Genomic DNA, 27507 nt, shown 5'->3' with positions numbered 1-27507 from the left:
TTTTTTTTTTTAAATATGTAAAGGTTGAACTGATTCAAACTGGTATATATATGCAACCTGTGACGAGGGGTCCATATTGTTTCGTTCATTTTGGATCAACATGTATAAACCATATTGTTCAGATGCTAGGGGTTTTCTTGAGCAATAACAAAGCATCCCCTCATTCTATAGACAAGGTTGATTTTTTTTGGGGGGGGGGATAATATCACGAATAGCTATAATGGATTTCATGTTTCTGACTTTGGGGACACTGGAACTTAAAACAAGATTGCTTAAATATTCACTTACTGCTTAACCAATGTCAGAAACCCAAGATGATTTGGTTCTGCGCCAAAACTTAGAGAATAATTTGTAAACCATATAGCTGGATCTCCACAAGATGGTCTTTATACTACCCTTCTGCCAAAGCTGTGAGATCACTCTGAAGGCATTTCAGCAAACAAAGCCCACCTCCACAAACAGACTGTAGAAGAATAAATGCTGCTGAGTCAACACCAGAACTGGAGGTGTGGGTTGCTCGAGTACTCTGAAACATACAGTATTCTACAAGTGGCTGTTGTATCGGCAGTTTATCAGTTTAATTAAAGCAGTCAGAAAAATGACCCCCGCCCCCCAGGTTTTACGATAAACAACAGTTCAATTATAAATTAATAGAATATATTTACACTTACCTGTACCCCAAAATAGGAGTGCCAAAGTAGCTTTTTTTGATATTTTATTAGATATGCGAATCTGCCACCAGAGGGCGTCTAAGATACTCCCCCTAACCTACACCCGCACCTACAGTATGTTGGGGCTTCGGACTAACTGTGTTGTGATCATTTCCTGTCATGTTAAATATTAATTTAGAGTAGTATACCTCAGTATTTACTATATAACATTGAATTCAACAACATTACTTAACTACATTACAAAGTCATTGCACATGTCGATATTTTAAAATCAGTGCAGTAATTTGATAGCAACTTATAAAATCACAACAACATGACTTTTTGACAAATGGTCAAAGGCAGCTTCCTACATAGAATTCATCTCTTTCTGAACGAGAAGCACGTTTAAATGTAAACTCCAATCGATCACCATTGAGAATGACAGAAAATTACCCAGCCTAATGTACTGCAGCTTATGAAATAACCAGAGCAGGGTCGATTCATCTCAAACCCTCTAAACTACACCAAAATCTTTTACAATCGGTATCATATTGCATCTATTAATGGTCCAAGAAAGAGCTTTGGTATAATTGAAAGTCAACCACTGAGTCTGTTTGTAGCATCGCAAACATTTGTCATGTCGTTTCGTGATTAAAATAAACCCCGAGAATATGTTTCTGCAAAAGTGTAATTAGACTGAATGATTGATTATCACGGTGGTCAATACTGATATGAAATGTAGAACAGCTTTAACAGAAAAAGAGCAAACAGGTTATACCTCATAAGATATGTTCTCTTAAGGTACTGCATTATGCTTACTTTCATTAAAACTGTTCGTATGTTTCAACAAGTCAGTATTTTGCTTTGAGAGAGTCCTAAACTACCACTGACATGTTTTGGATGAGATTCAACAAACCTCTTTTTGCCTTGTTACTTTCTTCACCTCTCACTTGTATTTTTATTGATTGAAAAGTGCATGTAGGAAAGAAAAGTGCACCTCAAAGGGCAGGAAGTCAAAATAAGCTTAACCTCAATTCCCAGAACCACCTGTACCATTATAAGCAGTAGTGATGATTTCAAGATTATGTAGCTTTTGAGAACCTGAGTGCAGACTGTCAGGATGACATCCCCTCGCATATTGCTCCTTAATAGATGATTTAGCTTTGGTTCTTAATAGCAAAGGGCCTTGCCAGATGTATTACCTTTTATTACTATTTATAGCCAAGCCGGATGGGTGAGCAGTTTCCTTTGATATCTTCCATAAATATTTATTGTCTGAAAAATCACACAGCGCTTCGACTATTCTATTATAACAGATGGAACAAAGCACAGATTTAGGACAGTCAGGATATTCTAGAAACACAAAATACTTGGAAATTAATAGCCTCCCTCCCTCAGTGGGGCTACAGAAAAATGATTTCTCTAGTGGTGCATAAAGTACGTTATCTGAGAATACTAAACTGGTTGTATTGACCAAAAAGAAAATAAAATCCTATTCAATAACTGAGGTCCGGGAGAAAATGTGTGAGTACACACATGCATTTGTGCATGGATGAATTCCAGTTTGTGCTCATTAATTGTCTGCATTACACTATAACTACACTGTAACTGGTGAAAATATTTCAGGAAGCTTATGATTCACTTTTTGTAAACCTGCAGCTTCCTCTCCTCTAAGCGTGGAGCAATGTGTTGTTGAACCTGCCACAGTAAAATTTTCTGCTCCAAGATTGTTTCCTTCCTGATTAAGGGCTGAAGCAACCAAGTTTGGCTCGAGTGCCTTGCAAAAATATCAGCTGATAAGGAGGGAAAACAGCAGCATTACTAAGGAACGGAAGAGAGGCCAAGAGATGCAGTGAAAGTGGCTGCTTGAAAGCGAAGAAACCAGTCATGCCTGGCCGTAGTGTTGTTGTGCTTCGGTAAAAGTAATGAAGACTCTCTTGAAGGTTATATGGATACACTGCAGGGGTTGAAGAAGTTGCGGCCAACCTATTTTGAGTTAGTTAACTATTCAAATAACACACAATACAATTATTTACCAACAACAGCAGCATTAAAGTGCAAAAAATGTCACAATACTTTATAAAATTCTGTTTATTTTATCAAAAATTGAGCTTATAAAACAGTGAGGCAAATAGGAAAGGTTACAATGTAATACTTATACAAAACATACATTCCATAGATACAGTATCAAAATACACAGCCAGAAACATTAGTTCAGTAGTAACAAACTTCATCAACAACATACAGTAAAAACGCATTTTCTTTTATGGCATTACAAAGACAGTCGAAATGTGTGTATGTGCCTCTAAAGACTCTTCCGGTAAAAAGAAAGACCTGGTCAACATTGTGGCATACACAGAGTCAGTTCAATACATGTTAGTTTCCATTAAGGGCTTGTCCAAGTGTTCCTCCCTGAGAACAAGTGTCAGACGTCTGAGCCCGTAAGAATCCTGTAATTATGTCTATACCGCCTCATGCGACGCATTCTTCTGTAGCCTGTGTGCTTTATCTCTCCTGGAACAAAAAAAAAAGTATTACAATTTATTTGTAAGATAGCCTATAACTCTAATGCTTGTTGACTTTCTAGACTTATGATTAAGCAAACAGAACTTCATAAAGCCAGATTTTCTTAAGTTCCCTCTCAGTCATAATTTAATTATTAGCTGCAGTGCATAAATGGTTTTGAGGTCATCATCTATGACTGTATGCGAATGGTTTCTTCAAATGCCAAGCACTTTTTAAGGCTGATAAAGAAATCAGCTGCGCATTATTTGGGCTCCTCCTAATTCCCCTGTGAATTTCTGAAATCTCTCCAAATTTAAACCGGTGCTAACTGGCGATCCAGATACTGTAATTATGGAATTAAGGAGTCTGCAAATTTTTTTCTCAAATTATCATCTTCAGTTACAGGCTTTTCATTGTAGATTGTGAAACTTCCACCGCACGCATTCACCATTCTCATACTCACACACCTTTAACACACACATCCATGCAGCTGTGCCTGGAGACGAAGTTGTTGCTGCTCCCTCCACAGCCTGAGTAGATGAACTCCTCGCACATCTTGGTGGCTGTGTTGTAGTAATACCGAGTTATGGAGGCTGAACACCTCCCTTTGTCCAGAGGATCCTGGCAGAGCACAGGAACAGCTGTAAAATAAACCACAAAAAAAAAATCAGACCACCAATCATAGTCTTTGAAGAGAGAGAGCAATGAGAAAAATGAAGTTTTCGATTGCTTTTTTACAGGGCATGATGAAGCTTTCTTTCCTTTCATATGAAGTTCTTTCTCAGTCAATCACACCTGAAATGCTTTTATGTTCCTTCTTCTTTAACAATAGAATTCAAAATTCAACTTCAAATCAAATCATTTCAGGTATGTCAGTGTTTATCAGTACCACTGCACCCCCCTAGTCCGTGCATGCAGACAGCCAAGGTGCAACATGTCAGGATTACTCAGTGGCAGCACATTCGGATATTTAAGTTTCTACTAACTTTTTTGTGGATTGCAGTACTCCATGCAAGAGGTCTTGTCTGGGAAGCGATTGGGGTTCCCCTGACAGCCACCATAAGAAAAGAGCTCGCACTGCATGGTGGTCATGTTGAAGAAGTAGTTGTGGAGGAGGGCACGGCAGGGTCCCTCCTCTTTAGGTAACCTGCAGATCGGGGGAAACTCTGGGGAGAAAAAATGATCAGATTTGAGGTTGGGATTGGATCAAGTGGCATCTTAGTGCGTTTGTGCCGCTTTTGCACTGAAAGATCTAACTTTAACTGGTTTAGAATCGAGTCTGCATTTTGCGATTGTCTTAGTTTTCATTTCCACGTGTATGCTACTCACGATGTGAACTCACTTGGAATTCTGAAACATGTCTTCTGGCACTCCGGAAAGCTTTTGAAGTTGTTGGCGTTCCCTTTGCACCCTCCAAAGTAGAAAACCTCGCACTTTTGGGTGCCTGTGTTGTAGAAATAGCGCTCAATTTCTCCCCTGCACGGCCCCGCGTCCACTTGAAGGAGACACACGCCTGAAAGCGGCAAGGATATTGTTAAAGAAATACTAAACCACCGGGGGGGGGGTCGTTAAGCTGTAGAAAGATCAAATGATGTAGAGTAAAACAGAGTACAGAGTAAAACAGGCTGAACAAACGACAAAAATACTGTCAAGTCCCCTACACCCATTACCTTTAGACGACAACGCCAAAACGTTGTAAAATGAGGAGAAAAGTGTCAGCAGCGCTACGATGCAAAACTCCATTGTGCAGCTTTTGCTCCGACTCCCTTGTTTTGGGCGCTACCGAGCAGATCCAGCTTTATAACTATGTGAGCGCTTTCCCAGCGGAATTTAGGGGCGGAGATGCAATGACTCATTTCCAAAAACAACGAGGCTACAGACGTATTGAATTCGCCAATGACTCCGGAGAAGAACTTTTTTTTTTGGGTAATATTTGCGTAGAGGACTGTCAGTGTAGTGACTAAGAGCATATTCAACCCCATCTGAAAGGAAATTTACACTCTCTTGTCGTCTCTCCTTTAGGAAAGTCAGGCAGCCACTTCACTTTGTCACAAATGATGACGATGGTGTGGATGATGGTGATGATGATGATGATGATGTACAGAGATCCAGTAGCCCAACTCTAGAGCATCCCTGTTAATTTCCCACAGAGCATGTGTTGTCTATAAGGGACCAATCACTCCTGTGAAATAATATCATATCTTACTTGTCTGATATTTCCTGCCAAGTTCCCAATGCACCCCCCTGACTGGATCTGATGACTCCCAAATACACTTTCACTTCTCAAAACACTGTCATCTCCATTTCTGGCCGTCTGGTCTCCGTAATCTTTTGCTTTGCTTAATGATTGCAAAAGCCCCCAGCATGGTAAGGAAACAGTAATGTCTGGCTCCACTACATGCTCAAGTCCCCCCTTCCTTAGCACTGAAAGCAGCATTGTCTGAAACTAAATGCATTATAAAGTATAGCTCTTTGGTTTTAAATATGCACATAATTCTACTGCTTTGGTCCATCTTTTCCTAAGGATCCAAATGCAGAATCGAATCCAGTTATTACAATTCATCAAAGGTTGTCTTAATGTTGTCAGGACAATGATGTGTCTCCACCTTGACAGGTGGAGGCTAAATACAGATTAGTCGTCTTATCACAGTGACCTGATAAACGAGGCACCAGCCTTTAACCCATATCTGGGTTTATAAAGAAAATAGAGGCACGATAGTGAAAATTTTATCTACAACATAGTAAAACTAAAATTCCTTTTTTTTTTCTTTTTTTTTTTTTACATATAATCAAAGACCCCAGTGTGATCCGCTCCCTCCTTCGATAGCATACTTTAGAAACTGGCCTGATCATACAGTAGGGCCTTGTTTTAATCAGATTAGCGGATTAGGATTGTTTATTCAGATTACTTTATAACCCAGATTGAGGGAGAGGAGAGGGATTCTTCAGCAGGATTCTGGGAGTGAAGGACTGCTCCCTGTAAGCATTCGTAAGTACATCTCTATTCGTTCTATTACATTTTATTTTAAATTGTGGGGTAAAATCATTCAAGATAATTTGTCTGTCATAAGAGGGTCAATATATTGCAAAAAATGCTGAATGTTTCCTTTTTTGGCAGAGCATGCCGGTCATTAACGTGGATGACCTCACGGACAAGGACAAGGCTGTAATGGAAGTAAACCAACTTAAAGTTGAAGTGAAACTTGAGAGGTGGTTGGTAAGTTCTTTACACTGAGGTGATGAATATGTCAGTGCCTTGCTTTTAAAGATACCAGAGAGAAATTAGGTTTCCATACATTAATCCTTGATAAATAGCAAATAATTGTTAACCTGTTTGAATGGAATCATACAAAGTGTAATTAATGCAAGCAGGACCAGCATTAAAAACTGAAATAAATTACTGGATAAAACTGCTTTAACACCTTTGTCTGAACACTTTAGACATCTAAATGCTGTGAAGAAATCAAGGAATACATTCAGGCTGGAGTGGAGGAGGACACCCTTGTCAAAGGCATTTCAGAGGAGAAGAACCCCTTCAAAGAGAAAGGTGGCTGTGTCATCTGCTAGACTGGACCTGAGGAGCTTTTCATATCTCAGATTAGCACCCAAGGACATTCTCCCTCCCCTTGATAAAAAGAATTTGACTGAGAAGGCTAGAAGGACATAATAAAGAAAGATTTATAAAACTTCATGAGTTCCCATGTAAACGACTCCCAATCTTCTGGCCAGATTTGTAGCCTTATGGTTTTATTCTTTGAAAAGATGCAATATAAAAGAGTTGTATTTGGCAAGGGTTACATAATGCTTCTCTCTCATTTGGTGTATATAGTCTGAGCAAATGAACCCATGTGTTGTTTCATACACAGAAGCAACTGTCATTAAATGTGCTTGTTTATAACTCAGCCTGTCTCTGTCATTCAATCTGCGAAGGTTTTTCATAACAGGGTAGAGATTTAACACCTTTAGAAAACCGAAAGAAAATTGAATCCAAAAGATGCCTAGAATGGTATAAAAGTAACATTCAAAATTTCTAAAACACAGCAAACTGTAGTGCAAAATGACTACCTGTGATATAGACATTTAGTAAGTGGGGTGAAACATGCAAACCAGCTGGTATGGTCCTTCAACACCCAAAATGAGGCATGTTTATTCGTGACCCTTCGTCACATCACTGAATGTGTCAGCAGTTCCTCTAAAGAGTGACTTCCCCTTCGCAGGTTGTTTCATAGAAAAATTATTTAGAGATTTGAAATGGTAAACGTATGCAGAATTTCAAAAGACAATGCTTTTGTTCAGCAGAAATACATTGTTTTCAGATTTAATTTCATTTTACTTTGAAGTCAAGTCGAATTCCTAGTCTGCGACCCCTTAGATTTATTTTGTGACCCCTTCAAGGGTCCTGATCCCTTGGTCGAGAAATCTGCTTTTACTGTAATAGATGTGATACTGTAAGTTGTGGACGCTTTGTCAGAAACTACTGGTTAACCTATTTTCTGTATAATTAATGTTGGTATACCCCGCATGATTGAACCGTTGACGTCCGTGATGTTGGTCAAACATTACAAACATGTTCATTTTCACCGGGGTTCAGGTTTTATCCCGGGACACAGCGCTACCTGCTTCTCCAAGTGCATTACAGTCAGACCTGCAGCCTGCGCATGCGCATGCGCACACACACGCTGCTGTCAACAGAGATGGCGCTGCGCGAAGGAGCTCTACGTTTAAATCTGCTGGTCCACAGCCGTCATTTCTACAAATTCACTTCAGTAGTTGGTGTCCGGTCGTTGTCTGAAAATGTGTCATCTAAACCCGTAACAGCCAGTCCCACAGAGACCACGGGTGACCATTTAATCTACACACAAGAGCACTTTGCATTAAAGGAGTCCCTCAGAAAGGTATGCAGGACATGCTAACATGGCAGCAATCTTTGACGTTAGCATACCAAGAGAACGCTTGTTTTTACTTTTGCCAGTGATAATTTATATTTTAATACCCATAAGTGTTCGCTAGAAAGGACCAGTGATATTCCTCTCAACGTACGTCTAAGAGGCAGCGCAAGGGCAGTAAAGTGGGTGAGAGGTCACATTGCCAGCTTGTCATATAGCATTTCCACTCAGTTGTCGATGGTCGCAGTCGCTAGTCTGTGTTATAGCCTCACCACAAAGAAACGAACCGACGAAGTTCAACATTAAATTTGTTTTGACGGTACTACAGTCGAAAAGGAGTGTTAATGTATCATCCCCAAATGGGTGCATAAGCCTAAATACAGGGTAAAGAGCCAGTCGCACTGAGGCTAAACATGTTTACGATACCAAACACAGTCTCTGGCGTTTTTGTTTTCATGATAACATCCTACACTGATTAATGTCCGCCCTCCTGTTGCCAGCATGTGCAGCATGTTTGCTTTTCCACGGGTTTACCCCAAGATATGGTTACACTTGTCAAGTCAGACTTTTAACATCTGGTGTCACATGCCAGGAATCAATGTGTGCCTGACAGGCCCGGATGCAGACAATACAGTTAGGGTCATAAGTATTTGGACCGTGATGCAATTTTCATAATTTTTGCCTCTGTACAGCACCACGGTCGATTTGAAACAAAACCATCAAGATGTGATTGAAGTTTAGACTAATGAATGTATTCATGAAGGCGTCTTTTGATTGAAGACCTCCTCGAGAGTGTTCATGACCTGGATAGATGTTGTGAAGGGTTTTCCTTCACCAAGGAAGGAATTCTGTGATCATCCAGTTCTTCTGTGGTCTTCCAGGCCGTTTGGTGTTGCTGAGCTCGCCAGTGCATTCCTTCTTTTCAAGAATGTAGCAAATCGTTGATTTGGCCACTCCTAAAGTTTCTGCCATCTGTCTGATAGATTAGTTTTTTCAGTCTAATGATGGCATCCTTCATTTCCATGAAGACATCTCTTTGGACAGCATATTGAAAGTGAACAGCTACCAAATGCAAATTCAACACTTGAAATCAACTCCAGATGTTTTATCTGCTTAGTTTGACTTGAAATAACAAGGGAACAGACCACACCTGGCCACGAGACTGATTGTCAGTCAATTGTCCAATTACTTTTGGGCCTCTGAAAATGAGGGTCTATGTATAAAAATGGCTGTAATTCCTAAACTGTTAATGTTATATTTTTGCCAAACCCCTTGAATTAAAGCTGAAAGTCTACACTTCAATCACATATTGATGGCTTTGTTTCAAATCCATTGTGGTGGTGTACAGAGGCAAAATTACAAAAATTGTATCACTATCTAAATACTTATGGACCTGACTGTATGTTGGCTTGTGTGGCATCTGAAATTCTACACACTCTCGACTCACCACCCTGTGATGATGTTATCATAATGAAAGAAATGGAGACAGGGGTCCCCAGACTTACATATTAATCAATTCTGCAAAAAGAACACATTTAACAGCTATTTTTAGGTAAAGTATGATGTTACATATAATAGTTTTTGCTTTGTTCCTTTGTAACTAGCTTGTATCTCAGAGGCTGATGTTTGCTAAACAGTATTAGCCTGCATCATAGAGTGTGTGAAGACCTTCTAGACTTGATTTGATTAGTATTAAGTCTGATTTCTCCGGTATTATATAGTAAATATTTCTCCTTTGGGTTTTTAAACTGGGTTAAGCAGTCTAGTCTTTTCTCTTTGCTTGGTCAAGGGTAAGTTTCAAAGACAGAAGATAAGTTAGGTGAGGGCTATAGACATTAACATACATAAAATGATTCAAAAGCCCATTGGCCCACTCATAATCATTCAAATGCTGAATTCAAAAGTGTAGGTCTTACTCCTCTTACAGAAATGTTTTATTTTTTCCAACTTATTCCGCTTGAACTTAGATGTCTCAGCTTTTTCTGCTTCAGTTAATGATTTCTGATATGCAGAGCTTTTGTTTCTTAGGAACTAAACATCAACAGATGCAAATTATGGTACAAAAAAATCAAAGCAAGTATTAGTAATCAGCCTGGCTCATTTTAGGTATAAATTGTTAGACAGACATAGGAGACAGGGGCTGCAAAAAATAACAACGATAGCCCAATTTATGGCAAGGAGTAATGATGTTGCGGTAAATGGCGTGAAGTTTGTTGTGTGACTAAACCTTCAAAGGATGCGAGGAGGTCTAAAATAAACCGGCACTGGGAATTTTTGGGAAGGATGAAAATGTGAAAAGGAAAGGGAGAACAATATGTTGTCAGCACAGGAAAGGGAACTTGAGGCAGTGTGGTTTATTAAAAGAATTCTCTGAAGGGTATTGTGTGTTTATAGATGGTATACAAATGGGGTTATAGGAAATCCTTTACTCCCTTGTCAGTATAGTTGTGTGTGTTACTTGGAGTGATGTATTGCGGTCATTTACAAATTAAATAAAAACTTCCATGCCAAGAAACTAGTCGGGCTTCCAGAGCCAGCCATCAAACTGGCCAAAGGCAGTGTGCATGTAATGTAAGCCGCTGTTGTTAATGAAGACACGAAGCCAAAAGAGATTTCCGTAGAATTTCTAGGAAGGGGCTATTCATGTGCAGCTACCCTTGGTTTCAGACAGGGATTTCCCTCCACACAAAGCCATTTTAGTCAGACATATCTAGGATGTTACTGGTATATGCTACAAGTAACAAATTACATTTTTATATTTCCATCTTGTTGAGTTTGCTAGTATCGTAATTAAAACATTATCCCAGACTTAAAAAAAAAAAAAAGCTTTTAATATATAAATTACACTAAAACACATACGTAGTCCAGAATGTAACGTCAGTATCAGCCAGGACCTCTTCATCATCTGTTGATTCCTCAAAATTAGCTGGCTCTTGGTGTTTGGCTGGACTGCAACAGGAGGCCAGCCCTATAAACGAGAATGTCGCTCACTGACAGAGTGATGAAGTTACACCACTGATCAGCCGGCCAAGTGTTGGAGTCACCCCCGTTGGCTGTTGTTTTCCACTCTTTTCACACCCCTGTAGCGACTTTTTTTCACAAAAGCACCTAGCGACAAATCAAGCAAATTTTTTTTTGGCCAAACTTTTGCTACTTTCCCTAGAATGGAGTCACCAGTATTGCCTCTGCAGACACACCTCTCTCTGGTTTCATTCTATTGACCGCACAGCAGCTGAGACAGACGTGAATGAGCCTCTAACTTTCTCTCTGAGCGAGAGTTTACAGCCGAAATCTTTTGTGTCTGGTGATTGTGTCAGACAACACTGCAGTTATAAAATCAGGATTTTAGCAGTGCAGAGCAGCAGCTTGGAAATGGCTTGGATGTGACTACTGGTTAAGATGTGGTCTTAATGGGCTGCGATTCAGTCACTATTTCATACTTGTTCCATTGTCTGACAACAGAAAAAGAAAAACATGTAAATTAGAACAGCTTTATTGGGAGTTAGGCTGTATTAAATTACTGTATATTTGAGCACAGAGAGTGGGGACAAGCAGACAGATAAAGGGTGGTCCAGTCACATTGTAGGTTTTGACCTAGTCTTGTTCTAACTATTTAAGATGCAGTTTTTGTCACTGGATCTAAGGTAGGGCTGGGACAAATAACCAATATCACAATATACTGTAACATGATAAAGTGACACTTAGACACTACTTTTACCACTTGTACTGCAGACATTTGTCCTCTGTACTGTTTTGCTTTCTGCTTATGCAGCTTCTTGCTAGTTTATGGCTGTTGGACATTTACTCGTTCTGTGCGCGTTCTGGACACTCAGTGTAGTCTCACGGAGCTGCTAGCATGGCTGTAGACCCCTAGTCTGGTTCATTTACACAAATGTAATGCATCTTGTGACTTATGGTAGCCTGTATTGGATGAATTGCATGCGTGGTAACATCACAATTACCACTGGCAATAGTGGAAGGCAATTTGGCTATATTCCTTTATAACAGTGCGTTTAATGCTATATCCTGATACTGGTATAAATTATGATATAGTAAATGTTCTCGTATTTAACTGTGACACAGTCAATAGATAAAATGAACAGATGGGAATATCTACTTTTTGCTAAACCTGACTAATGAATGAACTTCCTTACAAATCATGGTACTTCATCATATTGAATCAAATTATTTTGATTCAATATGATGAATCAAATTATTTTACAGTCATGCTAAATACTTTGCAACATTGCCCAATTTGAGAAATATGAGACTAGTACTACCAGAGACAATAAAGGGATAGACAACTTGGTATAAATGGTATAGTAAAATCTCTGATGGTTGACAGATTTCTTTTGTCTCAAAGTATATGTTGTCTTTTTGTTCACCTTAGATAAGTATCATAGTTCACAAAATATCTTGATAGTATCAAATCGTGAGTTGCATTTGTCAGAGAGCCCAGTCTTGTACTTCATGTGGAGTAATCCTGGGTGCCAGGGGAATAGCTCAGACTCCCCTGACTGGACAAAGTCCTGACCCTTTCTTTCTACAGTTTGGTGATGTGAAATTGTTCTGGTATGGAACATAAATAGTCCACAATAACCTTTTGTGAAGAGATGTAAGATTATTCCCTAATGACCTTTATGTTTCCTTTCCAGCAGCTTCTTGTCCCTCCTTTTCCCCTCTTCAGGATATGAACTTTGAACACAGATGAGTTTATCGCAGGGTAAAGAGGACCAGTACCTGTCGTTTTGCTTTTTTTGTGTTTGATGTTATGTGAGTTAGCTTGATTTTCACAGATTCAGGCCCAGGTGTTTGCCCCATATATCTGTTGAAAGTAGTATCCATGTCCATGTTTTCTGTCTGCCTTGTATTCAGATGTTTTTCAGCCATGTTTTTTTTGGCTGGTCAAATGCTGGCTGGTTTGGTTTTGTGTGTTTTGGAAGGACAAAATGAAAAAAAACAAAACACTGAATTCTTCACTACTTTCTTTTTTTTAGTTTGAAAGGTATAACACAGGCCTAGTCTACCTCACTGATGGTTGTGCATTCACTCTCACGCAGTGATTTATCAATGCTACACGAAAGAATAATCAAATAGGGTTTATGTTTCACAGTTCACATTATTGCACATGGCTTATTTAACTCCTTTTATTGGATGAGGCTTAAATTTGATGATTCCTATTTCTGCTAAATACCTCTTTTGTTTTAATCATTACTTTTAATTGGCTTTACCCACCATTTAGAACATATTGTACGGGGCAGAAAAACACATTTATGGAGTATATTATCATGGGTCTGTTGAAGCCATGGTCCATTAAAAATGTTTATGCATTTAAGTGAACAATACCAATAACAAACAAGTTATAGTTGTGTATAATATTTTGGCTTACAAGTGCAGAGCCATTTGTTGGAGGATGTTTTATTTCTCAAAAGCATTCAGCAAGAAACAGACAAGGAAAGTAATAGCAAAGTTTTTATTTTATATATTTATTTGTTGATTGATTTGCTTTAAATGGCAGGAACAGCACTTAATACCACCATTATTTTGTGGAAATTGTTGTTGACATACTATGCACTAAAACTTCCTGTTGACAAAGCCTGCTGTTCCAGGAAGAATTGTTAAAAAACACTGACAACAAAATGGCACAAACTGTTACCTACACTACAAAACTACAGCCTTTTCTCTGTGAAGCAGCTTGAGTTCCCACAAAAAATAGCACCACCGAATGAGGGTTTCAATAGATTGGTCATTCATAAGTGCTTCTCCAGTTGCCGACCACTTCGAGGTGCTCGAATTGAGTCTTGGCACCAAGGTTCACTCATTCCAAAACCAGGTTGTAACAAAGCCTCTGAAAATGAGGGACTATGTATAAAAATGGCTGTAATTCCTAAACAGCTAATGCAATATTTTTGTTAAATCTTTTGAATTAAAACTAAAAGTCTACACTTCAATTACATCTTGATTGCTTCGTTTCAGTACTGCTGTGGTGGTTTACAGAAGCAACATTACAAAAACTGTGTTACTGTCCAAATACTTATACTAAATACTTGACCTAATTGTATAATATTAGCTTGTTATTAAAATCAGAAACCAGCCAGTTAATGTCATCTGCCTCTAATATAATGGAAGTTGTTCCCTAACCAAAGCTGCAAATGTGTTGCCTTTTTTTTTTTTTTTTTTTGCTGTTCCACTCATAAAGCATATAATATAGTCATCTTTCATTGTCAGGCAGTTGTGTACCCCAGGTTTTGCGGCTGAATAGATGGAGTGGCTGCTAACCCAGAAGGAATTTCTCTTACAGGTCTCAGTACTGAGCTTTGTTTTTTTCTTGCTGTTCTAAATATCACTCCAGAGGTTTTTCTAGCCCAAGAAGAGAGTGTTGGGGAAAACTCTGAGCCATTAAAATATTGGCATTCAAATGGTCGAATGCAAAGATGCCAAATATCAGCATAACGTTGGCTAACAACTGCACCTGCTCGAAAACCCATATTCCAGATATGAGTTTTTTTGGATTGGACAACCCTGCCATTTTTTTATTTTTTGTTACGCACATTTTCACTGAATTCTGTTATGGTTTAGTTTTTAGTGCATTTTTTCTGCTCCAAAATGACTGGGATTTGGATTGAGGCCAAACCCCTGTCATTGTTTTATAAGCCTGCATCTTGTCATATTGTATTATGTGCCAAGCCTTGGTTATCAGAAGGGGACTGATAACATATATGGTACATATAGGAAATATCATCCTGTGCTCACTGTCACTGTATTTATCATTGTCATCATTATAGATTTACCATGTAATACATTTTTCAAGCCTGTTCTCTATTCATTGATGTGTAATACCTTGCTGTCTGCTAGAGATAGATTACATAGACTTAAGTAGAGACGAACACCACACAGCAGGAAACTCATGTATGTAGAACAATACATGTTTTATTTTTCCACTCATAATTTATATCCTTTTGGTCTTAGTTGTGAGACAGGAAATAGAATAGCAAGGTTGTCTTTTTTTGTAAGAATCATGTTGATGTAAAAAAAATAAATAAATAAAAACGTGCAAAAATATGCACATTTATGCTCAAAATTTTTCAAAAAAATGATAAACATAATTTTGTGCATACTGTAAGGTACACACACACACACCCATAAACACACATAAGTATATCATATCTTTCCCCTGTTGTGTTTGTACTATAGATCATCGACCAGGAGATCAACCCCCATGTAGATCAGTGGGAAGCAGAAGGCAAGTTTCCAGCCCATAAAATCTTCAAAATCTTAGGAAGTGCCGGCTTTCTGGGAGTCAACAAACCAGTTGGTAAGAGTGTTAGATTATCTGATAGTATTCACTAGAGTATAACACTCATTTTCATAAACACACTTTCGGGTGACGCAGTAGGCTGGTCATTAGCACCTCACAACAACAATCTCCAAGGAGTTGCCCACTGCTGTTAGGGAGTTTGCCGTGAAATTACTCATATGAATGAAAGTCTGCCTTTTCTTTGGCCATCTTTATCTTTGCTGGATCTGCAATTGCCTAGCAGTGCATGCTGGGATATGTTCCCACCCCTGTGACTCTTAAGTGAAATTTAAGACTGCCTAAATGTGAGTGATTTTGTTGTTTAAATCATAGACAACAAGAGTTTAATTAATCTTGTGGGTTTTTGTGCATTATCGGGAGCAAAGCAATAGGAAAAAGTCTGTTTGATTTAAAGACCCAGAAGCCTCTCTTATTTTGGAGAATGCTTGTTTCCTGTGAAAGGATCTAAGAAGAAGATAAGCCTCCCAGGAAATGATAATAACCATTGCATCAAAGTGCCAAACTCAGTGCACATTTTTTGCTGTTGGAAACAAAAGCCTTTTGCCTGATGGTGTCTCACAGATGGCTTTAATTTTCACAAACCAACACAGAAAAAGTTGAGTAATTTAACATGGCAATTTTGCCTGTGGGCAAACTACTGAAAACCTACCTGCTTTTCACGTTTTTGTCTGTTTTTTTAGTTAACCCAGATGCCTTAAATAGACAAGTCAAGTCAGAGTTTACAAAGGCATATTCTGGCACTGACTTTAATCCATTTCTTGGGAATTTTAGTTTGTAATTTATACAAATATGAAAACGGATTAATCACCTGTGGCTCAGTGTACATGACATATGTACTCCTATGATAAATCTGTCATGTATCTGAAAATTGAAAAGGCTTTAGCACAAGATAAATATTGCTTTCAAGGATGTCATTTTTAATCCAAGAATACACATGATTAAAAGTGAAATAAATTCCAAATTTCTCCACCTGGGAATAAAGTGTTACCTTATCTAATGAATAACAATCACTCAGAATCATAATTTAAATTTGTGGTTAGAACTGGTCTCAACCAAGGGAAGGGTAGATCAAAATAAATCCTGCAATAGTTTAGAAACTGAGGACACCATGTGCATAGTTTTCCATTTATTTTCTTTCTTTTTGTAAGTTGTACATTAGAGTTGGTTTGGTTTTGAAATGTTCCCACTGTGATGAGAGGTGATGGTGTCACAGCAACATCCCACAACAGCTGTCTGCTACAGTATAGCTCATTTCCAGATGTGTACCCAGCTGGGTCACTGCTGGCGCGGAGAGGGACCAGGATACGTAGAGTGCAGGACCACGAAATATTTGTGGTTGGGATGTGTAATACATTCTGAATATGTAAAGAGATTTGTGGGAAGTGTTTGACATTAAATAGCAGAGGTCTAGAGTTTCATATATTTAGTTTTTCCCAGAGTAATAGATTTATTCATCTTAATAAATTCACTTGCTTTTGTCATTGACTGTATCTTGTGTTGATAACATCACTTTAGGAGAAACTGCTGTAGTTAATTATCTGACAATTAATGCTGAAATGAACAAATCAGTTAACAGTAATGTTGCACAGTGAGTCCTGTGAGGAAGATTCCACTACAGATCTGTAGGTCAAAGAAGAGGGAGGGCGAGGGAATTAAAATGTGCTGAGTACACAAGCCTTAAGCATTAGTTGACAGGATTAGTGAGGCGGAGCAGCCCAGTGGAAGACTGCGTGAAGACACAACGTATTATCAGGTGGTAGATTACCTGCTATCATGTGCAACAAAAGATGCATTTATAAAACAACTTTAAGAATATGACAATCGAGGGACATGTATACTTGGTCAATTAAAAACAACTATTAGGGTGTGGAGTTGGGCTCCTTCTGATAATTCTTGCTGCATCTGGCTTAATATTTGCTATAGTATTAGGAAAGACCAAAGTTGCATGGTACTGTAAGCCTTAAGATAAGTGAGTAGTTACTACAATTAGACTTGTCCCTTTGCTGCGGTGCTGACTAATGAGGCGTACTCTCAAAGAATTCTGCACTGGGTTAATTGATTTTGAGGTTCGGATGAATAGGGAATAGGGTATAGGAGTTTGTTCGGTGGAGAAATAATTGATCAGGTGGGATGAGAAAAGTGGCTGCCCTTGATCAGAAAAGAACTCAAGCCAAATACAATTTAGAAAAAAAAAATAAAAAATAAAATCTCCCAAAAAGAACCCCTTTAGCAAATCACTCAGCACTTAAAAAACATATTTATGTAATAAAGGCAAAACATCTGCAAATGTGATGAGATTTTGTAATTAATTCATAATGCAAATCTACTTATTTTAAAAATCATCCAGAATCAAGTGATATTGTTTCGATATACGTGCACCCTCTTCCTTTCAGACACTCAAGTCAGTTTTCACAAATATAAACTGCAGAGGCAACAAGAGAAATTGATTTCACTCTATTGTTAAAAATATGGGCATAATTACAAAGGTATAAATTTTTCTATGAAAAAATAAATCTCAAATTCTCAATATAGGATCAAATGACTTGTAAAAACAGAGTCTAAGGGTTGCTATTTTGTTTTGTCTGTGGTAACAGACAAGCTCTGAAGAGTTAATAAGACCATACCACTTTAATTACTGAAATTTGGGAAAACAGAATTCAGAGTACTGCCAGTGGCCAACATAGATGTAAGGCAGTGCTTTAACTTTAAATGGCCATATTTTTGAATCATACAGTACAGTATGTCCCTTTATTTAGACCATAGACGAGAAAACAGAAAAGTTATTTTCCAGTCTTTTCAGTGTACGAGGAAAGGCATTATTACCTTTCCAAACATGAGGACAGGAAGTTTTCTCAAGGCAGTCTTGTTTAGGGTAGATGACAGGAATGACCCTGGGCTCCCTGCCTGTTTCCCTCTGCTCTCACAGGGAGGTATCCACAGTTCACACCATGGCAATGGCCTTGGTGTCGTGCCAGACGGATAAAACCTGACAGCCTGCACAGTTTTCCCTGTAGCTGAATATTTTTGATAAGACTGTTCTTTCTCCAAATTTCTTCTTTGGCAATAACATGATGAATATGTTTCAACTTCTTCTTTTTCTCTTTAAAAGCATTACTAACACAGTGACTTTTCTGATTTTATATGACATCATATTGTGGTGGTGATGCATTGTGAGTTGAATATACAGGTAATGACACGTGCCCATTGCAATAGTTGTTACAGAACTTATGCATAAATCAGCTTATGACAGTGATTAATTGGCCCTTTTTCCAGTGTTGGCATCATCTATGGGTCTGTTTCATCACCAGGTCCCTTATGTTGGGTTGCATATTCAATAAAGAAAGAGAATAGAATATAATAGAAGACTACAATATGTCACTCTGTTTCCTTTCAAAATTTAGTTCATATGGAGCTTCAGCCGATGAGAACATGTGCTGAGGAGCATCTGCTGTTCAGAAGAAACATATTTATGTAGGGTTGAGATTTGTGACAGAACTTTGTTTGTTTTTCTTCTGCTTGCTTTTTCAACCAGACAACCTGCTGTTTTGTTTGAAGTGGAATAAACCTCAGTGCTTCCCTTCGTCCACATTATCCACCGCAGGGTTTCCGATGCTCAGAGACTTATCACTGCACAGCTGCACCTATTTCCTCTTATTTTTTGCTCCTCCACTCCCTTGTTTGCTTGTCCCACTATATCTTCCTCTTTCTTTGTCCCAGTTAATATAGCTTCTTTTTCTTTTTCTTTTTCTCTTTCCGCGTCTCTTTCTGACAGCCTGCCAGACTGTGTTTTCCATTTTTCAATAAGTAGTCTAACAGGTGATATTAAACCACTTTGCAAGAGTTACAGGACTCCATGTGGTAAATTTGCTGATAATTATTCATTGTCAATCAATGCTTGTATCCATCAACCAGTGGGTAGCATACTGTATTTAGTCACGAGATACCTGAGCACTGAGCATTTCACAAATGCGCAGTCTTACTTTTGGCTGTCCGGACGTTATGAGCAGGAAGAAGGGACACCAGCACACTGTCTTTACATGCTCAATAAAGAACATTTAATACAATGTTTCAGTCAAAGACCTTCCTCAGGTATATGAATACCTGACAAAGGTGCATTTCTACTCAACCTACACAAAGATTATTCAGGTGTGCAAGAGATTTTTGATGCACTGTCCAGGCATGACCATCAAGGGATCTTTCCTAAATGAATAACTGTCAGGTTACATTTGCTAGACCAGCATGAGATGATGATGCCCAGTTTTTTTTTTTTAACTGCTCATTCATTTTCATATTGTTTTCTTTTGACAGCATTTGGATGTGTGAATGTTTACCACAAACGACTTGAGAAAAATGCAGTATGAAAGCAGGTGCATTGGCTAGCTAATTCCATGAGTAGTAGGCAGAAAAAAGTATGTTAGTATAAAAACTATGCTATTCATTTCCCAATGGATGCTGCAACTGATGATGAAAGGCAAATGAAAGGAACGGTAAAGAGATGGCTCTTTGTGAGGATAAGTGATAGAAAGTGGTTTTTGAAACATGGTTTATAATGCACTGTTCAGCACCATTAAGGACCTAAGGTCTTTGCAAATGTCTCCACTGCCAGCATGGAGGAAATAGACATCCATTTTTGACTTATTCATTAAATGGGCTATTGATCAAAATCAGGTTTTGATACACGAAGTAGAACAGATGAGATGACACTGAGCTGACAGTGACCCTCATCTGCAGCATGCTGCTGATCTCCCAGCAATGCTTTCTACACATAATTACAGATAGAGCAATTAATGATAACATCCTGTAATTAATTTGAGTGCATGCTCCGATGCCGACAGATTAGTTCAGAATATTATGTAGGTACCAGTGTGCAATTTGTGTGTGTGTGTGGGTGTGTGCGTGGTAGGTAGGGATTTTATTATAAAGATAATAAGGAAGGATAGCAGGGAGACAGGGAAAGTGGGTGCAAGGCTAGTTTAAGTTGATTAATGTAAGGATGGGGTGTGATTATCCAAAGTGACTTGCATTGGTAAACCATTATTTCTCCCTCTTTCAACTGAGGCATAAAGCTCCACATCTATTATCAAAGGTCCGTAAATAAGGAAAAATAATCTCTACATAGAAATGTACAGTGAACTGTCAGCCTTGAACTGTCAACAGTAAATAAAGGAGTGTGTGTTTTGTCCTGTGCAGAGTATGGAGGCTTGGGACTGGACTTTAGCTACAGCGTAGCAGTGGCAGAGGAGCTGGGCAACATCCACTGTGGAGGGATCCCCATGGCCATCGGTGTACAGACTGACATGACTACTCCTGCACTGGCCAGGTACAATCCCAGAAACCTAAAGTAGTATCACATAACTTGAATTCGTGTTGTCATTCTTTGCTTAAAGTCAACTCTAAACAGTTTGGGTTGCCGCCATGTCCTTTGTAAATTCACATTTTACCTGTGTAACTAATATGCCTCCACCACTGCCTTTTCTTTGCCTGAGTCACAACTAGTGAGTGACTCAAGCAACAGTGTCTGTTCTGGGTTTTTTCCTTTTTACACCACCACTAGAGCTGCTTGTGTAGTGCTTGTGTAAACATTTTCTTTCTACATGGACGTGTTTGTTTTGAGATGACAAAAACTTGCTGTTATTGCTATTGGCAACGACTGCCGCCCTGATAATTGTATTGTGTTTGACGCTTGACTTTTTAAGATCAAACCATGTCCAAATTATGGAAAAACCTTTATTTCAAAAATTTTCCTAGTCAGTGGGTCTGCACACTCTAGGATTGTCTTCCTCCTTTTTACACCCATTTGGTCTCAGCTGATATTTATTTTAGTGTGTTTTTATTGGTCTTTCATTGACAATGATTAAGTTGCTCTAGTTAACATACAGTGAATTGCACTGATGCTCCGACTTCACCTGTATGTAATGTGACAATTGTACACTTAAATCAAATACATAACCATAGTGTTTATCCTGGGTATACTGGCATCCCTTACATAAATATACACATTTTTAGAAGGAAAAAAATGAAAATGAAAGCTTCGTGACAAAAATATATACTGGAGGCAGAGGATTTTTAAGTGAGTCAGTGAATTGATTACTACTCTGCAGCAACATCTGCTCAGCTGTGACGCAACTCTTCTAACACAGGGGCTGCAGAGAATTATAAACAGTTGACAGGGAGTGCACTGCTGCACAAACTAAGGATAATCTCAATCACTGCATTATGTGTAAAAAAACAAAAACAAAAACAGTTTCTGGAGTCTCACTCGACATATGTACAGACACTGTATAGACATAACTGTGACAAGCCAAAAGCATCTGCCCTCTGATAGATCAGTCAAATTGTAGTATTGGATCAGTTATCCATAGGGCTAAACACATTCACAACATAACATTAATGTTCAAGAAGACCAAAAATATCCTTTCTTGAGAAAGGAAGGCTCAGCTCCCTTAGGTCCAATACATCCATTTAATCATGAGGCCAAGCTTTCAGTCTTGTAGACCTTCTCTGAACCAAAGACAGGTCTGGCCGAAGACCAAAAGCTTGGCTTTATGATTAAGTACTTGCATTAGACTGAAGTGTGCATAGTAAAATTTTATGTAAAATCTTTTTTCACTGAGGCTTTCAGACTATATCATGTATGGTATGTCAGTGGTAGTATCGTTGTAATGCTATAAAATACAGCCTGTTGTTCAGACCAATATTGGGCTGTACAGAGTTAAACTCCCTAGAGGTGATGTGTATTAATATCTTTGGTAACTGTTTGTCTGACCTATGTAGAGCCTTGGCTTGTTGTGTGATATCCTGCTGCTATGAAACAGCTGCTGGTGACAGAATACAGAATTCAGTGAAATAGACAGTTCGAGTCTCAGGAGCTTAATTAAGGAATCCACACTCGCTTGCAACAAGGTTTAAGTACTAAGAGAGCAGAAAAAAAAAAAAAAAGGTTACCATGGGAACATTAGGATCCTCTGTCCCACTGGAACTGTAATTGCCTGAAACATGGCAGTGTTGTTTTATAGTGCAGATTCTCCTATTCTGTCTTGCCAGAGTTAGACAGAACATTTAAAGTGTTTCACACAACTTTTATTAGACATTAGCCTGACAATCATGTTTGCATTAGATATAGAAAGTATTAGAGATGTGTTTTTGATGTAGTTTACAGGAAATCAATGAGGGATGGTCTTGGGTTTTCCCTAGTCTCTAATTAATAACTACTAATTAATAGTTCCTAATAGTTTTTCATTTCTTCCTATATGTGTGTCTGCAGGTTTGGTTCAGCCGAGCTAAAGAAAGAGTTCCTCCTTCCCTCCATCATGGGGGATAAAGTGGCCTGCCTTGGAGTTAGTGAAGTTGGAGCTGGCTCTGATGTCTCAAGTACATCTCGCCTTCATCATCTCCCAGTCATTTATTGTCATACTATTTCCTGTTTTTAGCCCCTGAAAACCCTTTCACTAATGCTGCAAAAATGATTGAGGAGCCAGAAATAAAGCAGTTTTACAATCAATGGGCCACTGTTATTCTCTCGGGAGAGGCCAGCATGCTGAAAGCGGCATACTATATAAAGGCTTAAGTTCAATTCGTCATTTTTCACCACTTTTCTTATTCTGTTTTTTGGATTAGTATGTATTATGTTTGACACCTAGAATAATTCACCAGCCTTAGCTTCGGTGAAACTCTGCTCTAAAGTCTTTCGATTTATGGGCTAAAATTGTATTTCTTTAACTATTCATCCATTGAAACGTTTCATTTAACCTTCTGTCCTCACACTCATCTTCCCACTCACCTCTCGCTCTCCATCCATTTACACACTCATTGATTCAGGTATTATGACCAAGGCGGTGAGGAAAGGGGATGAATATGTGATCAACGGGGGAAAGATGTGGACCACCAACGGCACCCAGGCTGACTGGATGTGTCTTCTCGCCAACACCAGTGACGGGCCCCCACACAGGAACAAATCTCTCATCTGTTTGCCCATGAACCTGCCGGGTAGGGGCCAGTCAGTTGATTGTGGGATGATTTTCCTACAAAAGCAAAAGGCCTTTTCATGGACAAAAACATTTAAAATGAAAATGAATCAACCTGTAGTGCAGTCATTTCTGTATCTGTTCTTTAAATGGCATTTTTTATTAGGAATTAGTGGGCATTACGGTATTTATATTGTTTCCTGTCTATCCCACTGTAGGAGTGCACATTGCCCGCAAAATTGATAAACTGGGTATGTGGTCATCAGACACAGCTGAAGTGTTTTTCGATGATGTCCATGTTCCCTGCAAGAACATCATTGGCCAGGAAGGCATGGGCTTCACCTACCAGATGCTTCAGTTCCAGGAAGAGCGGCTCTGGGCAGTGGCCAATAGTGAGTGAGCTTTACTTAATGACCTTTAGCTCTCCCTGTCTCTCCCCAGCCGCTTCCAGTCATCAGAAGTCATCTTTTCACAATTTCTCTACTTTTTCACTCCTCTACACATCTCCGTCTTTCCTCCAATCTCATCCGCCTCCTACAGATTCAAAAAGAAAAAGTACAGTTTGTGCCTTTACTTCTGTTTTGGTTTTAGTTTACAAAAAATAGGGGAGTTCAGGTCATATAGTTTAAGCTAACTAATCTCATTTAAAATTGTTGTTTACTTATGATTTTTAGTCTCAAGCATAAGTTGTTTTTTTCTTTGGCAGACTTTATGAGAAAATGAGAAAGATAGCAGAAGGGAAACTTTATATGTAATCACTGACACTGATGCGTTAGTCTGTTTGGCCAGGTAAACTTTTATATATCATATTATAAATCAGAGACACAAACAGCAAGCACTCACCGACATGGATGCAGCTATTACTGCCATCAGAGGATTTTTTTAGACTGCAAAACAATAAATGAGAAACCAGAAAACTTGTACAACATGTAGATTCAGCGGTAGCACTGCACATCAGTGGTGTAGGCATTCAGTGAGGATGTTAAGTAAAACCCTACATCTGTCTCTCTCATCTCAACACCTCTAGTCTTGACAACGATGGACAGCATCATTCAGGACACCATCCAGTACACGAGGCAGAGGAAGATCTTCAAGCAGCCTGTCCTCTACCACCAGTCAGTTCACTTCAGGTTGGCTGAGCTGCAGACGGAGGTTGAGCTGCTCCGCTCTCTCCTCCACCGTGCTACGGGTAGGTTCCCCTGATAGAGAGATGGCATTACAAAAAAAGAAAGATTAATGTTAGCTTGTTAGTGTTTGCTGCATCTGATCTCTCAGTGTCCTCTAGGTTTGATTCTGAGCATGGGGTCACACAGAATGAGTATAGCGGTAATACGACAGCTGTAGGGTTATATGCGTGAATATGTGTGTTTGTGACTTTTACTTAATAGTCCAAAAAAAACCCAAAATTTATTTCCCAAATATATCGGAGACGGGAAAGTGGCCTCGGACTTTTGGACCCCACTTTATATCTGCAACATCCCCTTTTTCAAGATAAGGTCGATTTATTTATTTCAATTTTAGTTGATGCATATCCAAAATACTCTTTTAAGTCTGAATATGAAACATACATGCTTGGATTTGCACGTGAAGTACTTTCGGAAAATCACAGCCAGTGATTGCATGCAGCTCTCCTCATGGCACTGAATACCATAGATAAGACTGAGGTCTCAGTAACAAAGGCCACAGTTGACTCAACTCTGCAAGAATGATTTGAATGCAGGACTAGCCTTCAGTGGCTGTCCATGTACAGTATAATGCAGCAGGCTGGTATAAAAGACAGAGGGCATCGAGCAGTCTGGTAGCTTAGTGTTAGGTAGCGATAAGTTAACAGTGAACAACATTGCGGCTGCCTGGCTATAGAAAGCACAATAATTGGTAGCTTTAGCATTAAAACTGCTTTTTATTATATTGCTAAAGCAAGAGAAGGAAGAATTTCACAGATTAGTTGCCTGAAACCAATGTCTTGACATTCACACCATGATTTAGCTAGAATTAAATCCTGTTCTACTTAGAGGGTAATTGATTTTTAAGCCATATTTCAGGGGCATTATAAGAGTTATGCTAAAATTGCTTTTTCTGTCTTTCCATGTAATTCTGTTATCTAATTGTTATTTGTGTTAATTACTGTATATTTCCCTCTAAAAGAAGATAAATAAATTACAAGCTTGAAAACCACATTTTTTTTGTTCAAAAAAGTTATGCCAGGACTTACTTAGCTGTTATCGACAGACTGTAGATGCCTGTTTAAATCTGGAATATGGGTGAGATAACAAAATATATACTGCATTAATCTGGGCAGCATGCAACGGTTTCAAGGTTTTCAATTTGAGGTTAGTGTCTTGATAAAGGAAAGTTGGACATGTGAACAGGAGGAGCCAGAGATCAAACCCTACAATTAATGTCCGAGCTGCTCTACCAAACTACTGTTGTTTTTGTGTGTACTGGCTTCCCTTCAATACCCACCTGAAAAACTGGCACATAACCCAACTCTCCCAAAATAAAACTCACATGCGGTGTTTATGATATGAATACGTGGGTGCATCTGTCAGGCGGTTGTCCAAGGTCTTGTGGTTTTATCGCTCTGTTTCTAACCACTTCAGTGGCAAGAAGCTTTGTAATGAATTCATCTAGTTGGTAACATCCAAGCTTGGGCATCTGTCTGGCACAGGTATATAAGCAGATACACAGAAACACAAACAAGCTTCCTCACACACTGAAACAGGGAAAATCATGCAGCTCGAACGTTCCTCCGGAGGGTAGCTACAATAGAGGCATTGTTCAGTTTCACTGGGAAAAGGTCTGAGTGGGAAGACTGAATTACAGCAAGCCAGAAGTGACTCTGAAACTGAACCTCATTTATTTATTGTCTTTTTCTTCCCTATATTGTTTTGAATTCTTTGGATTCTTTTTCCCCACTGCATATCTCCTTCTCGTCTTTTCCCTGCAGCATTATACATTAAAGGCAATGATGTCACCAAGCTGGCATCCATGGCCAAATTGAAGGGGGGCCGTCTGGCCCGAGAAGTTAGTGACACCTGTCTCCAGTACTGGGGAGGAATGGGTTTCACCAGTGATGTGATGGTCAGCAGATTTTACAGGTGAGACTGGTCAGAACAATAGCAACACAACTGAAATATAGTATTTCTTTTGTTGAGTGATCTGGTTTAAAAACTACTTTAGCAGTTTCCCCATTATTGTATGAACCATACAGCAGTGGTTTATAGCATATTGCACTGTGAGGGTGTGATGTTTCTATGGTAACAACAACCTCACCAGTTGGCAGGAGCTCGATAAAGATTGTTGTCAAAGTATTTTACAAGGAAGTCAAAAATAATTCCTTAACCACTAAGTTGGAATCACACTAATTAATGGTTTTTAAAGAAACACAGCATGTGATCGAATAATTATAATTATTCTTGAGGACCTGCAGTTAGGCTCTGCCTCCTGTCATGCAGTGCTGCAGGAAGCCTCCTGCTTTACTTATTCAGTGTATAATCACGAAACACTTTGATTCAGATTGTCTAAGCCTTTATTTTACACTGTGCTGTTCTCTAGTGATGGGGCAAAAAATGCCGCTGATCAAGGGTTTCGGGAAGCAAAAAGCTGCTTTCAAAGATAGAAAAAAATCATTGCTGGGTGTGGCAGCCACCCCAATTTGTATTAACTTTGTCCTTTCCACAGGGATTCCCGGTTAATGTCAATTGGTGGAGGGGCTGATGAGGTCATGCTGGGAATCATCTGCAAGTACATGGACACATTACCCAAGAAATGATGTCATCAACAGCTGACCCTGGGACTGATGTCACAAGTCTAATAATAATGGGCTAATTAGTCATAATAAATGCTAAAAAAAAAAATTTTTTTAAATCACATAAGTGCAGTTGATATGTCTAAACTCGGCAAAGTAGGACTTTTTGCATTTTGCCTTTGTTTTAACAATAGTGTATATGTTCAGAAAAAAATCTTTATGTGCTCAAACAAACAGAATAATGAAGCTTGTTGTGTAATTTGTGTTCATTTAAATTTTGATTATCCTTTTAAGAATGAACCAATTTTTTTAAATAGACAAAACTAAATAATGTGTAAAACTGTTGTGTAAAATACATACCCAGCAAAGATTCTCACCTTGTGGTATCATTGAGAAATTTATAAAACCAATTGAAATCCCGGTTCAGTTTTAATGT

At 38.8% G+C, this 27507-nt stretch overlaps 3 protein-coding genes across 3 annotated transcripts; 2 read left to right on the top strand and 1 right to left on the bottom strand.

Moving 5' to 3' along the window:
- Positions 1-2725: 2725 nt before the first annotated feature.
- tfpi2 (tissue factor pathway inhibitor 2) lies at positions 2726-4958 on the bottom strand. The gene is made up of 5 exons (XM_040121050.1): positions 4826-4958; positions 4498-4668; positions 4142-4321; positions 3623-3796; positions 2726-3164 (listed from the first exon to the last, which is right to left on the bottom strand). The coding sequence occupies exons 1-5, from the start codon at positions 4896-4898 to the stop codon at positions 3076-3078; spliced, it is 687 nt and encodes a 228-aa protein (XP_039976984.1). The 5' UTR covers positions 4899-4958; the 3' UTR covers positions 2726-3075.
- Positions 4959-5986: 1028 nt separating this feature from the next.
- On the top strand, positions 5987-6984 carry gngt1 (guanine nucleotide binding protein (G protein), gamma transducing activity polypeptide 1). Its single transcript, XM_040122316.1, has 3 exons — positions 5987-6144; positions 6274-6372; positions 6597-6984. Exons 2-3 carry the CDS (start codon positions 6277-6279, stop codon positions 6720-6722), a joined length of 222 nt encoding a protein of 73 aa, XP_039978250.1. The 5' UTR covers positions 5987-6144; positions 6274-6276; the 3' UTR covers positions 6723-6984.
- Positions 6985-7813: 829 nt separating this feature from the next.
- On the top strand, positions 7814-27493 carry zgc:85777 (uncharacterized protein LOC405871 homolog). Its single transcript, XM_040122376.1, has 9 exons — positions 7814-8050; positions 15236-15356; positions 20550-20679; positions 22624-22730; positions 23178-23345; positions 23542-23715; positions 24351-24512; positions 26271-26421; positions 27005-27493. The coding sequence occupies exons 1-9, from the start codon at positions 7814-7816 to the stop codon at positions 27093-27095; spliced, it is 1341 nt and encodes a 446-aa protein (XP_039978310.1). The 3' UTR covers positions 27096-27493.
- Positions 27494-27507: the final 14 nt, after the last annotated feature.

This window comes from Xiphias gladius, chromosome 24, assembly GCF_016859285.1.
Source record: "Xiphias gladius isolate SHS-SW01 ecotype Sanya breed wild chromosome 24, ASM1685928v1, whole genome shotgun sequence".
NCBI classification, from domain to species: domain Eukaryota; kingdom Metazoa; phylum Chordata; class Actinopteri; order Istiophoriformes; family Xiphiidae; genus Xiphias; species Xiphias gladius.
This window is presented reverse-complemented; position numbering and strand designations above follow the sequence as displayed.

What these genes read in the sequence shown, in the direction of transcription:
- zgc:85777 (XM_040122376.1), top strand. Translation starts at nt 7,814, where the DNA reads ATGCGCATGCGCACACACACGCTGCTGTCAACAGAGATGGCGCTGCGC. An exon ending in AGCTGGCTCTGATGTCTCAA is followed by an intron (nt 22,731 to 23,177) that starts GTACATCTCGCC and finishes TCATTGATTCAG; the next exon opens with GTATTATGACCAAGGCGGTG. An exon ending in TCTCCTCCACCGTGCTACGG is followed by an intron (nt 24,513 to 26,270) that starts GTAGGTTCCCCT and finishes TTTTCCCTGCAG; the next exon opens with CATTATACATTAAAGGCAAT.
- tfpi2 (XM_040121050.1), bottom strand. Translation starts at nt 4,898, where the DNA reads ATGGAGTTTTGCATCGTAGCGCTGCTGACACTTTTCTCCTCATTTTAC. An exon ending in GACATGTTTCAGAATTCCAA is followed by an intron (nt 4,322 to 4,497) that starts GTGAGTTCACAT and finishes TTTTCTCCCCAG; the next exon opens with AGTTTCCCCCGATCTGCAGG. An exon ending in CATGGATGTGTGTGTTAAAG is followed by an intron (nt 3,165 to 3,622) that starts GTGTGTGAGTAT and finishes TTTTTGTTCCAG; the next exon opens with GAGAGATAAAGCACACAGGC.
- gngt1 (XM_040122316.1), top strand. Translation starts at nt 6,277, where the DNA reads ATGCCGGTCATTAACGTGGATGACCTCACGGACAAGGACAAGGCTGTA. An exon ending in TGAAACTTGAGAGGTGGTTG is followed by an intron (nt 6,373 to 6,596) that starts GTAAGTTCTTTA and finishes TGAACACTTTAG; the next exon opens with ACATCTAAATGCTGTGAAGA.